General features: G+C 55.9%; 1 protein-coding gene across 3 annotated transcripts; it reads right to left on the reverse strand.

The window, feature by feature from the left end:
- Positions 1 to 1,309: 1,309 nt before the first annotated feature.
- Positions 1,310 to 11,878, reverse strand: FAM160B2 (family with sequence similarity 160 member B2). 3 transcript variants are annotated; one of them, XM_015557761.1, is made up of 17 exons: positions 11,418 to 11,877; positions 8,086 to 8,255; positions 7,549 to 7,653; positions 7,334 to 7,453; positions 6,941 to 7,156; positions 6,662 to 6,858; positions 6,409 to 6,471; positions 6,218 to 6,326; positions 6,017 to 6,093; positions 5,461 to 5,650; positions 4,790 to 4,935; positions 4,558 to 4,686; positions 4,300 to 4,390; positions 3,976 to 4,119; positions 3,481 to 3,621; positions 3,184 to 3,284; positions 1,310 to 2,962 (listed from the first exon to the last, which is right to left on the reverse strand). In XM_015557761.1, exons 1-17 carry the CDS (start codon positions 11,515 to 11,517, stop codon positions 2,824 to 2,826), a joined length of 2,238 nt encoding a protein of 745 aa, XP_015413247.1. In that variant the 5' UTR covers positions 11,518 to 11,877; the 3' UTR covers positions 1,310 to 2,823. The 3 variants fall into 3 exon arrangements, with proteins under 3 accessions (XP_015413247.1, XP_015413248.1, XP_006778362.1); XM_015557762.1 differs by lacking the exon at positions 3,481 to 3,621 and having other exon boundaries at positions 11,418 to 11,878; XM_006778299.2 differs by lacking the exon at positions 6,409 to 6,471 and having other exon boundaries at positions 11,418 to 11,876.
- Positions 11,879 to 15,785: the final 3,907 nt, after the last annotated feature.

The following is a 15,785-nucleotide window of genomic DNA, read 5'->3' on the forward strand; positions in this document are numbered from 1 at the left end:
TGTTCCTCACTGCCTCTGAAGTCTAGATCTCTGATTCCAAGCTGGGAAACACTTGGTTGGGCTTCCCTGCTGAAGTAGCTATACTCTGGCCCTGCATGAGGGACCAGGGGACCCGAGGGCCCCCGGCTGCTGCCTGCCTCTCTTGGCCACCATCTTGTCTTTCTTTCTGGCCCGTGGGGCTGTCTGTGGTAGGAGTCCTCCTGTCCATCTGAGGATAAATACCTCCTAAGATGCAGCAGAACCCTTCCACTCCCTCTCACTTCTGTGTGTCTGAGGGACCCACCAGTCCATATTCACGTCAAAGGGCAGTGATATTTTTAAAAATATATATTTCTTTATTGATTTCAGAGAGGAAGAGGGAGAGATAGAAACAATCAATAAGAGAATCATTGATTGGCTGCCTCCTGCACGTCTCCTACTGGCGATCGAGCCCACAACCCAGGCATGTGCCGTTGGCCAGAATTGAACCTGGGACCCTGGCTCTATCCACCGGGCCAAACTGGCTAGGGCTGCGCCCATTATTTAGCCTATGGTAGTTTCCAGCCGTGGGTGCCCATTCGAATCACCTGGAGAGCTTTAAGAACAACTCTGGCCAAAACCGGTTTGGCTCAGTGGATAGAGCGTCGCCATGCGGACTGAAGGGTCCCGGGTTCGGTTCCGGTCAGGGGCATGTACCTGGGTTGTAGGAGATGTGCAGGAGGCAGCTGATCGATGTTTCTCTCTCATCGATGTTTCTAACTCTCAAAAAAGAACAACTCTGGGCCAGCCCAGAGGCACCGATTTATCTCACGGAGGGTCGGGCTGGGGCATTGGTGTTCTAAAAAGCCACCCAAGTGATTCTAACGCGCTGAGGTGAGAACCCTGTCGGTCTTGAGCTTGCCCTGCCCTGGCGCATTCTTGGTGACTCCCTCAGAGGCTTCACGCACGTACATTTAGGGACAAGGTTTTTAAACCAGCAGGCCCACTGTTCACCACAAAAGCAGTCCTATAGCTCTCAACCTAAGCACCTAGCATGAGACGTGTACACAGATGGCCCACTCCCCCAGGGTGTCTCTGAGGCTGGCCAGCCCTCAGTTGTGGGCAAACTGAGCAGAAACAGTGTTGCCTGGCCAAGAGCCGCTGTTCCTGGCAGGCGCTGAGGAACGCCAGAGTTGCCCTGCCAGAGCCTGTCAACTGTTTACCGCCAACCCCTCCACTCCAATGCTGAAAAAGGAACTTAATTCGTCTTCCTTGGAGAGGAAGATGGGCCCAAATTAGCAGTGGAGCCCTCGGCAGAAAAGACACGAAGGGTGGAGAAGAACAGGCCAGCTGTGTCCACGCAACCACACCATTTATTGCCGTGGTGTCGGGGGGGTACACCACGAGAATGCCAAAGTGCATCGAGGAGGGGAGTGAGTGTGACTCCTGGATGCTTGAACCTTTTCAGAATCCAAGAGTCCAGACCCAGTCTGCCCACTGAGCTTGCTCCCATCCCACTCCCACACCCACGCGTGCACAACGCACGCATGCACACGCCCGGTGTCCTTCAGCAGAGCAGGTCAGTCCTCCCCAGCGTGGAGGAATGCGGGAGAGGTAGAGGTCACTGAGTTTCCTCCTCTTTCATGTCACCTCTTGGCAACCCGCAGCTGGCTTCCCGAAGCGGCATGGGCAGGAAAAGGAAGCAAAAGGGGCTCTGGCCTGCTCCTCCTTGCCCAGGAGCAAAGCCAGCAACTGCAGTCCTGCTGTGAGGTAATGCCTGGCGCCGCCTGTGTGTTCCCGCAGGTCGAGACAGATTCGGGCCGGGTGGGGTGGCAGCCCCAGCCTCAGAGGGCATGCAGGGAGAACGCCAGGACTGCAGCCTGTGCCCCAGCCCCTCCCTGCCAGGCCTTGGGGCCTGCAGTCAGGTGGGCATCCTGGCCTCATCTGTACCCTGAGCTCCCTCGCTCCCCTGGAAGGGCATTCCATCGAGAACACTGTGGGCTGGGCCTGGCCTCCCCCGGTCTCGAGCCCCTCTGCCCAGGTGTTGTGGACCTGCTGAGACGGGTTCAGAAGGCGCCAGAGAAACCAGCTGGAGCTGGAGCCTGGCACCAGTCCCCGGCTCCCCAGGCCCTCTCCCGCCCTGGTGGAGTTGCATCAAGGTTCTCATTAGCAGCTGCCCCCGCCTGGGCGCGGAGCAAGCTTTGGCCATTTGCCATGAGGCAGTTGGGGATTTTGCAACAGTCTCCGGGAGGGCCAGGCAAGAAGAATGGGCTACCCCTGCCATCCACTGCCCCTTCCACCAGGGTTAAGTCAAGAAGCCAGGAGAAAAAAAATGTCAAGTCTTAGCAGAATCTATGGTACCTAGTGTGACAGAGTCTGGGCTCCCATGCCCTCATCTGTCTGACCTACAGTCCTGACCAGCCCTTGCAGCTGTCAGCTCACACCCTGTGTGCCCACTGGGATTGAATCACAGGTCTTGGCCTCAGCCACACATGGCCTGTGGAGAGAGGTGACAGTCCCAGAACACAGGAGGGTCTGGGTCCCGACGCTCACCTGGCCATCACCCAGCTCCCCTGGGAAGACACCATGCTGCCCGGGAGGCCCCCTCTTTTACTCCTTGGCTCTGGTACCTTGGCGACCCACTTCCTGAAGCCCAGCCTAGCGTAGCCAACAAGGCAAGGTCTCCTTGAGGTGAACTGGGAGCCGAAGCCTAGGCCTCCACAGAGGCAGAGGCCCCTGGATACAGAGGAGACAGAGCCAAGCCCCTGCCCCGGGAGAAGGGTGGCGGCGGCTGTGCCAGGCGGGAGGGGAGGCAGCTCCGGGCAGAGGTGAGACAGGAGCCTTCCCTCCCGTCATGCTCCTGGCTCAGACGTGCCCTTCCAGGGGTGGGGGGAGGTGCAGGTGAGGACCCTGTGGGGGGAACTTGACAAAAGCAATGGCAGCCAGTTCCTTGCAGAATTCCTCCAGTACCACCACTCCCTGGAGAAGGGTCTGGTGGTCCAGCCTGAGGGGAGAGCACAGAGTCATGGCTGGAAGGCAGTGGGTGTGCCCCCAGTGTGGCCTCCCAGGGTCCCTAAGGCATAACCCAGTGGCAGACCCCTGAGTGAGAACAGAGCTCAGCAACGGGCTCTCTGCGCCAAGGCATGGGCTGCCCCCCTGACCCTGAAGGACCCGCCCTCCCACCCAGAGCTCTGCCCCAGGCACCCACTTCTCTTGGTTACTTACTGCTCCCCAGGAATATGACCCATCAGCTGCTTGCGCACCAGGAGCAGTTTGCCTGGGAACTGGGGTACCCTCTGAATTCTCTGCATCAAGTCCCCAATTACCTAGAGCAGGAACAAGAGGACTGAGGTGGGGACCGGTGACACTCAAGCAAGGTCCCATGGCTCTGCTGCACCATGGCAGGGTGGTACCTGTGCTTTCCCCTGGCACTGACTAGGGTCCCCACATCTTCAGCTCCCAAGCCCCTGTCCTGTCCCCTCCATTCCTGCCCAGCACTGACACACTGCCAGGCGTCCTTACCCGGACAAGCACAGAGAACAGGCTCCTGCAGCCAGGGGCCAGGCTGATGTAGGGGTCCAGGAGGTACTCATGGATAAGGGGGTGAGGGAAGAGGGCGAGCCGGGACAGGACTGAGGTCACTTGCAGGTTCAGGCTGTATGGCTGCAGGGAACATGGTGGGCAAACCAATGGCTGTCAGGGGGTGGTGAGCATTTCTGCACTCCCCCAGAAAGGCGCCTGGCCGGTGTGAACGTGTGCGGGGGTGGGAGGCTCACATGATGTGTGTGTGTCATGGATCCCTGGGGCTGAGGGCCAGAACGTGTTAGGGCGTGTGGAGCAGAGGCGAGACGGGGCTTCCCGCCTGGGGAAAGGGGCGGGGGGGGCATGGAGCTGAAGAACCGAAGACGACTCGACCCCCGTGGCCAAGCCCTGCTCTTCCCAAGGATTCCAGAGGCACCCACCTGGGGTGCCACTGTGGGCCCCACCCTCTGGCTGAGGCCCAGGCCTGTTGGCTACCTGTTCCAAAATCCGGGACATGCGGTCAAACAGCATTCGGAGGAAGTGCCCCTCAAAGAAAGGCCGCTCCGGCTCGTGGGGGTCCAGAGGGGTGAGAGCCAGGGGCCAGCCCCAGGGACTGACGCGGGAGCTGCACTCCTGGAACTGGAGCAGGAGGGAGAGTTGAGAGGAGGCCCGTGGTCAGGAGGCCCCGGCACACAGGGGCCACACAGGAAGGTGGACTCAGGGCTCTTGGCTGGAGCTGGAAGTGCCCTGGAGGAGCTTACAGAGGGAGAAATCTTTGAGGGGCAAGGAGTGGGCACTGGCAGAGGCCTCCACACTCACCAGTCCGTAGGCATCGTGGACATAAGTGTCATATCCGGTCTCCTCCAGGTAGGCGGAGGTCTTGGCCTCCTCGGGAACCAAGCAGAGGAAGCTGAGAGACAGGACCCTCGGTGTGGGGGGGCCCTCCTGGTGCCACGCTCACCCTGCTCCGTCTCCTCCTGGAGGGGAGGGACATCCCCTCCCGGGCTGCGCCCCTCAGGGGTATGGCCAAAGACGGAGCAAACCCACGTGGCTCAGACTTCCTGACCTGCCCCCTACCTGTTGACGATCTCAGTTACCGCCGTTTTGCCATCTGAGTTGGTGGCGGGGGCTGGATGGGGCTTGGCCGAGTGCTGGAAGCCGGCATCGAGGAGGCCGTCTGTGAAGTAGGGATCCTCCTCTAGGTCTCTGTGGCCAGGGTACACATGCATGGCACCGAGGAACCAACAAAAGAACGAGTGTGGGGCTGGGGTGGGGCCGGGACCTCCCGGGGGTGCAGGGTCTCACTTACAGATTGTCTTCGTAGCTCTCGGGCTCCTGGGAACCCCGGGCCGCGTACAGGCGGCCCTCGAGGTGGCACAGGACCAGGCTGCGGATGATCTGTTCGTGGGGCTTCTGGAGCAGCTCCTCAAACAGCCGCAGCGTGGCGATGCTAATCTGGGGCAAGAAGGGGTCAGCAGGATGCCCCTTCCTGCCCCAGCTTCCGGGAGTGCCTGGAGTCGGCTCACCCAGACAAGAAAAGTACCCCTAGAAGGGGATCCCCACCTCCCTGGCAGGTTTTGGGGGGAGTGGATGGGTGGTGGCCTGGGAATCAGAAGTCTGGCTGGTCTTGGTTCTATTATTAATTTGATTTGCAATGATAGTCAAGGAAATGGGCTTTTCTGTGCCTCGGTTTCTATGTCCGAAAAATGGAGTCCTGGCCTCATCCACCTCAGAGTGGCCAGTAGCCTGAAAAATGTCCCATGAATGGAAAAGCGGTGTGCAGAATAGAAAGTATGTGATCACAGACAGCTACCGTGTGACAAGAGCCGGCTGGCTACCATCACTGTTTCTTTTTGGTGGGGAGGGGTTCAACGTCTCAAAGGCAGAACCACCTGGACCACTAGTGAAAGTGGGAGACCTCAGGAATCCCTTTGGCAGGGGTGGGGCGGGAGCGCGTGGAGACCAGGGCTTCCACCTCACCTCATCAGAGAGGTGGTCGCAGTGCCTGATGAGGTGAGCGCACGGGGTGCAGGGGCTGTCCTCGGGGGCTGCCGGCCGCTGCTCCGAGCCCAGGAGGAAGGCCACGGCCTCTCCAAGCAGCGCAGGGGAGCGGAGCTGACGCAGCAGGGCCGTCAGCAGGGCCGTGGAGGTCAGGACGCTCTGCTCAGACCTATGTGGACAGAACACTGAACCAGGCAGGGAGGGGAGGCCAGAGGGACAGGGAGGGGCTGAGTGGGAGGATGGGGGAACCCTTCCTGGTTTCCTTACATCGCCAGCTGGTGTCTCTCTGCTCACTCCCACCCTCCTGAGGTCATTGAGTCCCAGGGCGTAGGCCTTTGCTAGCCCACAGTGGCTCTCAGCCACGTGTGTGTGTGTGTGTGTGTGTGTGTACTGTCCTAAATGAACCGAAGGAGCCCACAGACTCATGGGACGCTGGCTAAGGAGGTCCCTGGCTGTAGGGACAGGAAGGGGCAGACGGGGTGGGCGGTTCGATCCACACTATGTCCACATCTGAGGGGCCTGGACATAGACTTACACATGTAGGAGCTGCGGCTGCAGGATCTCCATGAATAACTTCTCAGCCACAGCCTTTGCCAAGGCATCCGCAACCACCTGGGCACCAAAGAGCACGTCTTAAACACGTTTCCACCGAAAATAACTGTCCTTGCACAGCATCCAACACAACAGCAGAGCCCTCAGTTCTCCAGGAGACAGAGATGACAGCAGCCTGACTCACCGCGTGCGCCTCCATGATGAGGTGGTCACAGTAATCGAACCAGCCCAGAAAGGCAGCCAGGGCCTCTTTGCCCGGGAAGTTACCCTCATCAGACGGGGCACTGGGTAACCTGCGGGAGAGCGAGGGAGGCTGTGAGGCCTGCCCCAGCCGTTCCAGAGGGAGCTGGGCCCTTTCTCTCTCTGCCCTGGAACCTCTCTTGCAGGTGGGGAGGTGGGCCGGGGCACAGGGTAGGGTGGTCAGTTCCACAGGGAGCTCTGTGGGTAGAAGCAAAAGTGATGTTTCTCTGTGGGTGAGAAAGCCCTTAGGGCGGGCTGTAACCTTGGGAAGGAGGTGCCAGCCAGGGTCCCCATCCCTCCTGGAAAACAAGAGGAACCGGCTACCAGAAGACAGGCAGGGCTTCCAGCCACTGCAGATGCAGCCCCCCTTCCCTGGCCACCTGCCTACCTCCAGGTGATGCCCTCTAAAGCAGCAATGTCTGCAGGGTCCAGAAAGGTGGGCAAGGACTGGTACAGCTGGCAAAGGTGCTTCACAATCGCAGGGCAGCAAGGGCTGCTCCGCACCAGGTAGGTGGCGGCTGCCTGGGGAGCCACGCTAACGAGGAGCAGCAAGTTCTCCTGGGCCTTCAGAGCCACACGACCTTTCTAGGGGACAGGGACACAACTTCAGGGCATGCACCTGAGCTGAGTCCCCCTGTCTCCTCCCAGCATGCACCCGGTCCAGCACCTTGCTCTTGCACAAGCCAACCAGGGAGGTGATTAGGTTGCTCTCCCCGATCCCCTCATCGGGCTCCTGGGGCTCAACAGGCAGCTGGGCGGTCAAGGCCCCGTCCCCGTCAGGAGCCTTGCAGTGGGGGTGGTCCTGGTCCTCGATACTGGCCGTCTCTCTAGGCAGGGCTGTGGATTCCTGGGATGCTTTCTTCTGAGCGACAGTTTTTTTACCCTGCAAAGGAGGCTCGGTGAGGCCAGGCCTGGTGGAGACCACTCCCCACGCTGCCCCTTGGGAACGCAGACGTGCTAACTGTCAGGGGCTCGGCATGGAGCGGAAGGGGAGGCACCCCGAGTGCCTCTGTGAGATGGGGTCTGGGCCGCTCCACTTCTGTTTGCTGGAGACACTCACTTCCAGGATGTAGGTGAGCAGGGCTGGGTCCTGCTGGATCTTGGAGCAGAGGACGGTGGTAAACTGCACCTCCTCCTTCTCTGTGAGGGATCCGGGAGCGCCCCCAAGCCGGAGAAGTTTCTGGAAGGGGAGTAGGATAGAAACAGAGGGGAATGGGTGGCAGGGAAGAGAGGGGGCTGCACCCCCAGACAGCCCTTGGCTTCCCGGCCCCTCACCTGCACAGGCCTGTGGACGTTGAGGTAATGCAGGAGAGGGTGCTGGACCTGGGCCAGAACCTTGCTGAAGAACTGGAACACCTGCTGCCGCATGCCGGGGGGGTACTGAGGGGCAGGCAGAGGGCCGGTCAGGAGAGGGAGCTGTGCCCTCCGAGCACTGCCCCCTCCCTACTGCCTGGAGGGCACCTTCTCTGCCAGCCGCCTTCCCTGTCGGAACCGGCCCCCTCTGCGCTGCCCGTCCCCTTCCCACTCCATTTTTCTCCACAGCCTTGTCATCACTGAGCACACAGTGGGCTCCTCTGTCCTAATCACTGCCGCGTCCCCTGACACACGCTGGTCCTAAGCACATCTTTGCTGAGCGAAGGCTGACTGAATAAGAGGGAGCCTCCTCTCCTCAACCTCCACGGCACCCAGCAGTGAGCGGGGCGGTGGTGGCTGTGCCCTGAGCCGGCCGTGCCCGGGGTCCGGGCTGGAGGAGCACCGGAGGAAGAGCCTGGCACCAGGACGGGGATGGGACGGAAGGCTCCGGGTCCGCACCTCGGCCTTGCCCAGCGTGCACAGGGTCTCCAGGATCTTGTGCTGCAGCAGGTACTCGAGGCAGGGCCCGGCCTCGCCCGCCGCCTGCTGCCTCTCCTCGTGCACCAGGATGTCCAGCATCTGCTTCAGCCGCCAGGGGATATCCGTCTTCTTGACCGGGGTGCTTTCATCTGCTCGAGGTTCAGGGAAAAGGGTGAGAGGGGAGATGAGCACTCTGGCTCTACGGGGTCCAGTCCAAGGGGCCTGGGGATGGGGTTGGCTGAGGGCAGGAGAGGCCAAGTGAACAGTCTGCTCCCAATAAAGGCCACAGGAAGTGGACGTTCACAGTTCATGCCTCCAAATTTAAAAACACAAAAGAACCCGGCCGGTGTGGCTCAGTGGCTGAGCGTGACCCATGAACCAGGAGGTCACGGTTCGATTCCCCGTTAGAGCAAATGCCCGAGCTGTCAATGATTCTCTCTCATAATTGATGTTTCAATCTCTCTCTCCTTCTCCCTTCCTCTCCCTGAAATCAATAAAAAGACATATTAAAACACACACACACACAAACACACAAAAGACCTTCTAGAATGAGGCCCAGGATTCAACTCTGAGAAGGTGTGCATGCCCCGCTCTTTATCCAAGGGAAGAGCATCAGTTTTGTCCAAACCCTGGGGCTGACCGAGGATCGTTGCCAGGGCTGCAGGCAGCTCTGGGCCTGAGTGAGAAGCCATGGGCCCAGGGGTCTCTGTCATATAATTCAGAATCTGTCCCCTAGCAGCTTCCCAACAGGTTATCTGGGGCCTGTTTGTCTCTTATACTCACAGAAGGCAATACTCTACTTTTTAAAAAGCAGAAATAAGATACCTGGCCGGTATTGCTCAGTGGTTAAGCATCGACCCAGGAACCAAAAGGTCACTGGTTCAATCCCTGGTCAGGGCACGTGCCTGGGCTGCCGGCTTGATCCCCAGGAGGGGTGCGCAGGAGGCAGCCGACCAATGCTTCTCTCTCATCAACGTTTCCATCTCTCTATCTGTCTCCCTTCCTCTCTCTCTAAATATCATAAAAACTTATTTTTAAAAAAGCCGGAAAAAGAAATCTGTGCACGACCTTGGGTTCAAACTCGAACCTGCGGCACCACAGAGAGGCCCGATGGAGAAGCTGGTTAGTGTGGCTGTCTTAGAGCTGCAGAGGCCGGGGTGGTTTTTAAGAGAAAGTTTTGGTACCTTGGCCCTGGAGCACCCCCTAGCTTTCCTTGAAAGCACAGGCTCTTGAGCAAGGCAGCTGCCTCATCCACTCCTGTGCCTCTGGTTATAGGGACTGTTCTGGAAATTAATGTTGGGCCCAGGCAAAGCCCCGGATGGATCTGAGTCGGCTCTGGATCCCTTACTGCTCTCTGGTGAGCTGTGGCTCTGTGTCAAGAGGTCTTTAGACTAAAAGGTACAAACGTGCAGTTATAAAATCAGTCCTAGGTGTGTAACGTAGAGTGGTGGCTATAGGTAACAGCACCGTATTGTATAATTGAAAGTTGCTATGATTGTAAAAGTTCTCATCACAAGAAAAAAATAACTACACATGGTGATGGATATTAGTGAGACTTACTGTGACCATTTCACAATCTACCCATATTTGGAATCAATATGTTATACAACTGAAACTAATATAATGTTATATGTCGATTATATTTCAATGAAAAAAAAGAGAGGGTCAGTCTAAAGTTGTTGTTCTCACCTGGGGGCATGTGCTGTCCCCCAGGGGGCATTTGTTAATGTCCGGAGAGACAGTTTTGGTTGTCACATACAAAGGGAGGGTACTGGCCTCTGATGGCTAGAGTTGGGGCTAAATATACTACAGTCATTCCCACAGCCCCACAGCAAAGACTGACCCAGTCCAAATGTCCACAGTGCAAGCCCGAGGAACCTGCTCTAACAGAGGCTTCGGGGGTCCCTCAGACAGTCCCAGGCTACTTTCTCATCTCCTGGGCTAGCTCAGGCCGGAAATAAAGCCTTTAGGACGGTGTAAGCTGGAGTCAAATCCCAATCTGAGCTCCAGGAGGGGAAGGCTAGGGGTGCAGGACAGGTTTACACGGCAGTCAGTGAGCATCCACCAACGCCAGCACACTGGCTACAAAGCAACCAATCAGACTCCATCTCCCAGTGAGCGAGCCTGATGGGCCCAGATGCCCTAGGCCAGTGATGGCGAACCTATGACACGCGAACTCATTTTTTTGGTTGATTTTTCTTTGTTAAATGGCATTTAAATACGTAAAATAAATATCAAAAATATAAGTCTTTGTTTTACTATGGTTGCAAATATCAAAAAATTTCTAGAACAATGGGAAGTTTTAAGGGCAACCTCTACACCAATCAAGGTTCTTATCAGCACAGGAAAAAATAATTTGTAATTATGTATGGCAACAGATGTTAACTAGACTTATTGTGCCGATCATTTTGCAATATTTACAAATGTTGACTCATTATGTTGTAAAATTGAAACGAATATAATGTTGTATGTTAATTATGCCTTAATAAAAAGAAAGAACCCCCCCCCCCAAAAAAAATTTTCTATATGTGACACGGCACCAGAGTTAAGTTAGGGTTTTTCAAAATGCTGACATGCCGAGCTCAAAAGGTTTGCCATCACTGCCCTAGGCTTTGGTTCCCTGGTGTGTCAGCGTGGGGAGAAGGACCTGGTATTATATGCTTTGGTTTTTGTTCTCCTCTGACCCCTCCAAGTTGGCTCAGGGAAAAGAGAAATTTGTTCAATTTCTTTCTTTCCTTCCTTCCTTCCTTCCTTCCTTCCTTCCTTCCTTCCTTCCTTCCTTCCTTTCTTTCTTTCTTTCTTTCTTTTTTTGTTAGTCCTCACTTGAGGATATTTTTCCATTAATTTTTAGAGAGAGTGGAAGGGAGGGGGTGAGACAGAGAGAAATATCAATGTGAGAGAGACACATTGCTTGGTTGCCTCCCACATGGGACCCAACCAGGGCCCAGGATTGAGGTACATGTCCTTGACTGGAATCGAACCTGCAACCCTTCAGTCTGCTCTACCCACTGAGCCAAAATGTCTAGGGCTGTTCGATTTCGTTTTCAGTCAGTCAGCCCTGAACACAGGCACTTGAAGGCTGAAGGCCTGGATGCCCCGGCTGGAAGATGGGGCACGTGGAGCTCAGCTCTGCCTTGCAGAGTAGGCCCGCGAGAGCCCCATCCTCCTCCTTCCCACTCCCACCTCCCACAGCTCCCTCGCAGAAAGTCAGAACTCTGAACTCCTGGGCAGCAGCTGTCCCTTCCCCGGGGCACCTGCACCTCTGAGCTGCCTGGTGCCTCTGCCCATCCTTTCCTCCCAGTTCCTCTCACCTGTGCTCTCGATGTAATAGTGCGTGATGCCCTTCCAGTGCTCCACAAACGCCTCCAGAAGGTCGATGGTGGGCTCCCACTGCGGAGAGAGCAGAGACATAACCTGTGTGATCAGCGGCTCCGCCGCCACGCACACTCCCAGGAATGGACATTCCACTATCTACTAAGTGCCGGGCCAGTGCTAGGACTGGGGGAGGCCCTGTGATCGTGGGTTCTCAAAAGGAATGGTAACATGTTTCCTCCAGGACACATCCGAACTGTGGCCAACCACGTCGTGGCGTCACTCCCAGACCCCGCTCCCTGCTGGAATCACTGTGTCCCTGCCACAGGTCATGATTCCACAGTCCTTGGCTCAGAGGAGCGAAGAACGCTGGTGGAAACATCAGAGAAACAGATCATTTCCGCACAACATGGTTATCCTACAACAGAGGTACGCAGAGGAAAACGGGAGCACCCCCCCCCCCCAAATCAACAAAAGCAGAACAACACAGCTGAAACACACGTGAAAGATGACGTTTTCAGGAGGGTCTGCGGAAAGCTGTGTTCAAGGCCACACGGGCTCGGTTCCGCCAGATGGGCGACAGTAGCCCAATGTGAAGAAAGTGACTCACTTCTACAGTACCTGCGGCTTCTGTCCAAGATCGGCTTGTGCAGCCCTGGCTCTTCCTTAGCTAGCTCTGCTCCCCTCCACGCCTCCTCCAGCTCCTCCTATTGGCCATGGGGGCCCCTGACTCTGCTGTGAGCAAGCCCTACGCCTCCCCCTTCCCGGTGCTCTCGCCATCTCTAAGGCCTGGCTGGTCCTGTAGTAACAACCACTTGCCCTGAAAACTGCCCCCAAAGGGCATTTCTTCTCTTTCCTTGCAGAGTAAATGTTCGCAGAGTGAAAACACATAATCAGGTGGTCCCTCTGCAAAGGTGCTCATTTCTACTCTGAATCTTTGCTCAGGCCACTCCTCAGCCAGACCCTAACAGACCCCAGTCTGGGGTCCAAGGACCAGCTCCACAAAGCCCTCGCTGGGTTCCTGGATGCATCACCCTCTAGCCCAGGGGTGGGCAAACTTTTTGACTCGAGGGCCACAATGGGTTCTTAAACTGGACCGGAGGGCCGGAACAAAAGCATGGATGGAGTGTTTGTGTGAACTAATATAAATTCAAAGTAAACATCATTACATAAAAGGGTACGGTCTTTTTTTTTCAATAGTTTTATTCATTTCCAACGGGCCGGATCCGGCCCGCGGGCCGTAGTTTGCCCACGGCTGCTCTAACCTCATGCTTTACTGCACCACAGAGCTCCCTATCTCCTCCCTAATTGATTCAGGAAGTATCTCCAGTTCCTGCTACATACACAACACCATGCTACCTGTCACCGGCAAGACAAGGATGTCTCAGGTCCAGTGCCACCAAGGAGAAGAGGATATAAAACCACACTGAGTCGCTCAACTGCAGGATGCAGTGTGAGATGAGCACACAGGAACGGTGGGAAAGAGGAGTCGCCTCCAACAGGCTGGAACAGAGAAGGCTGAGGTGACGCGGGAACTAAAACTGGAAGAACTGCATGAGATTTCGACAGAGATGAAGGAAAGACATTTCCTGCAGAAGGTTCTCTGCAAAGTGTGTCTGGGGCAAGGATGGACTGATGAGGTTTCGGAGCCTTGAATGCCAAGCCAAGAAGTCTGGAGATATATACATTTGCAGGCAATGGGGAGCAGGGCCGTGACAGCTTCAGAGCAGTATTTTAGGAAGAGTCACCTGCCAGTTGTGTGTAGGAAACAAAGGCAAGAAGAACACTTTGAAGACCACTACGACAGGGAGAGGAAGCAGTGACACTGAAGCTGAGGCCTTGGCTGCCCCGTCTTGTCTTCTTTTAAAATTAGCTGTGGGGCCCTAGCCCGTTTGGCTCAGTGGAGAGAGCGTCGGCCTGCGGACTGAAAGGTCCCAGGTTCGTTTCTAGTCAAGGGGCATGTACCTTGGTTGCAGGCATATCCCCAGTAGTGGGTGTGCAGGAGGCAGCTGATCGATGTTTCTCTCTCATCGATGTTTCTAACTCTTTATCCCTCTCCCTTTCTCTCTGTAAAAAATCAATAAAAATATATTAAAAAATTAGTTGTGGGGTTCACAGCCCTTACTAGAGTGACATCTCCCACAGTCGTTCCAAACGCACGGTGTATGACCACATCTTACCACGTTCTATTATCACTGGGTTAGCAGTCATCTCTCTACTAGACTAATAGCATCCTGGGGGTCAGGGGCACAGAGTGGCTACTCATTAATACTTACTAACTAGCTCAGCAAGCGCCTTAAGACCCTGTTCCGTACATAGTTCCTTGTCTCTTGGAATGCCTCTGACCCTTGAACAACACTGCAATTATTTCACAAGTTTGTAATGGGGGCTCATTGAACCTCCAAAGTCATTCATAGTTTCTGAAAACCTTGCACTGGCTTAACTAACTAATCCAGTAAGAGAAGTAGGAATAGGAGAATGCAGATTAGCCAAAACAGACCAGTAGAGGGAAGAAAGCAGGGGGGTACTCTTTACCTGAGACTATTGTTAGCTACTCTAACTCCAGACCAAAGAAACCATTCTAAATTTCTTTTTCAAGATAAGGGTTGCTACTCTGTTTTTTGTCAGAAGAGGGCAGGAAAGAGCAGCATGCCCCCTCTTTACCAAGGAGTTAAGCAACTTCCTGGGGTCTTAACCTGATGACCCAGGCCAGGGGAAGACCTATGTGCAAGATGTGGGGGTGCAGGGAAAAGGGGGGTTCCCATCTCTCCCGATGACCACACAGGGTCAGTTAAACTTCTAGGGTATGGCCTGTACACGGAGGGGCCTAAGACCAGCTGCCTAAAAGTATCTCCCTTGACCACCAATATTTCCTCCAGCCTCTGGCACTGAAATTCCGGCGCTTGGAGGCATTAGAAATTGACTTCCTAGGGCGAAGGTCTTGTCTGCCTGCCTCTCTGCATGGAGCTGTCCTTGAGAGGTATGAAGTAGTTTGTCAGGTCACTTTCTGAGACGACAGCTGTCTTGACTGGGGTCAGGGAGGAGAGGAAGGAGAGAGGATATGGAACCCCTCCCCGGTGGGGTGTCCTGAGGCCCCTGGACATCTGGGAGGGCCAGGCTGGGGCAGGTAGGGAAGAAGCCGGAACCTTTCACTTCGCAAGTTTGCTTAAGGCTGAGGCCATTCTCATTCATAACAATCTCTGAGTTGAGGAGGAGGGGCGTGTTGGGGAGGAAGCGAGTGGAATCCAAGGTTGTTTCTCCTGAGAAAATCCGATACACTGAACTGGTCACTAGGAGAGGGTTTGTGCCGACACAAAGGAATTGTTAACTTTACAGACAGGTTCTTGGCCAGGGTGACTGTAAGACAGGGCCTCCGCCTTCCCCATCTACACTGAACTTTATCTTACTGACGAAGTGGGCTGCCTCTCACCAGCCTCCACCCCCAACAGAAAATAGCAAAAACACAAACTCTGGTGGAACGTAAGACAGCAATACAGTCTTCCCCACAGGGCTGCTGCCCAGGCCCCACCGTGGCTGGCTTCCCCGGACTCAAGGACTCAAGGCCAGGGCAATGTGAGATACACTACATGCTGGAAACCTGCAGAAGGCTGCTCCAGGGTCAGGGCCCCCCCAAAGCTGCTCCAAGGCCAGGGCGAGGGCCAGGGCCCCCCCAAAGCTGCTCCAAGGCCAGGGCGAGGGCCAGGGCCCCCCCAAAGCTGCTCCAAGGCCAGGGCGAGGGCCAGGGGGCCTCCCCAGCTGCTCCAAGGCCAGGGCGAGGGCCAGGGCCTCCCCAAAGCTGCTCCAAGGCTAGGGCGAGGGCCAGGGCCTCTCCGCGGCGGGGAAGGGCAGCTCTTCTAAAGCCCAGGGCGCAGGAAGTGAGGAGTGTGTGTCGGCAGGGGTCGGGGGAGGCAGAGGCTGGAGGAGGGGACCCGGGGCCGGGAGGAAGAAGCTGCTGGGTGACGGAGCCCTCGGGCCCGGAGAGCTGGGAGCTGGGAGCCCGGGCGCAAGGAAATAAACAGGAAGCACTCCGGGCCATAAGCCTTAGGAGTACCCTAATTAAGTTAATTACAATGTACCTACCTATATAGTTTAAGTTTAAAAAATTTGGCTCTCAAAAGAAATTTCAATCGTTATACTGTTGATATTTGGCTCTGTTAATGAGTTTGCCGACCACCCATTGGCATGGGCTTATGACCTGTGGAGTGTAAAACAGAATAAAGACAGGCACACCTGAGTTGAGATGGTTGTGTATTTGTGTGATTATTGATTAATGCTCCTGTCCCCACCTAGACTACACCATGTGGAGGGTGCAGATGGGTTTGCTTTTACCCTCCCCTGCTGCTCCCATGCCCCCCACACCGCCTTCC

This window comes from Myotis davidii, unplaced genomic scaffold, assembly GCF_000327345.1.
Source record: "Myotis davidii unplaced genomic scaffold, ASM32734v1 scaffold448, whole genome shotgun sequence".
Taxonomy (NCBI): domain Eukaryota; kingdom Metazoa; phylum Chordata; class Mammalia; order Chiroptera; family Vespertilionidae; genus Myotis; species Myotis davidii.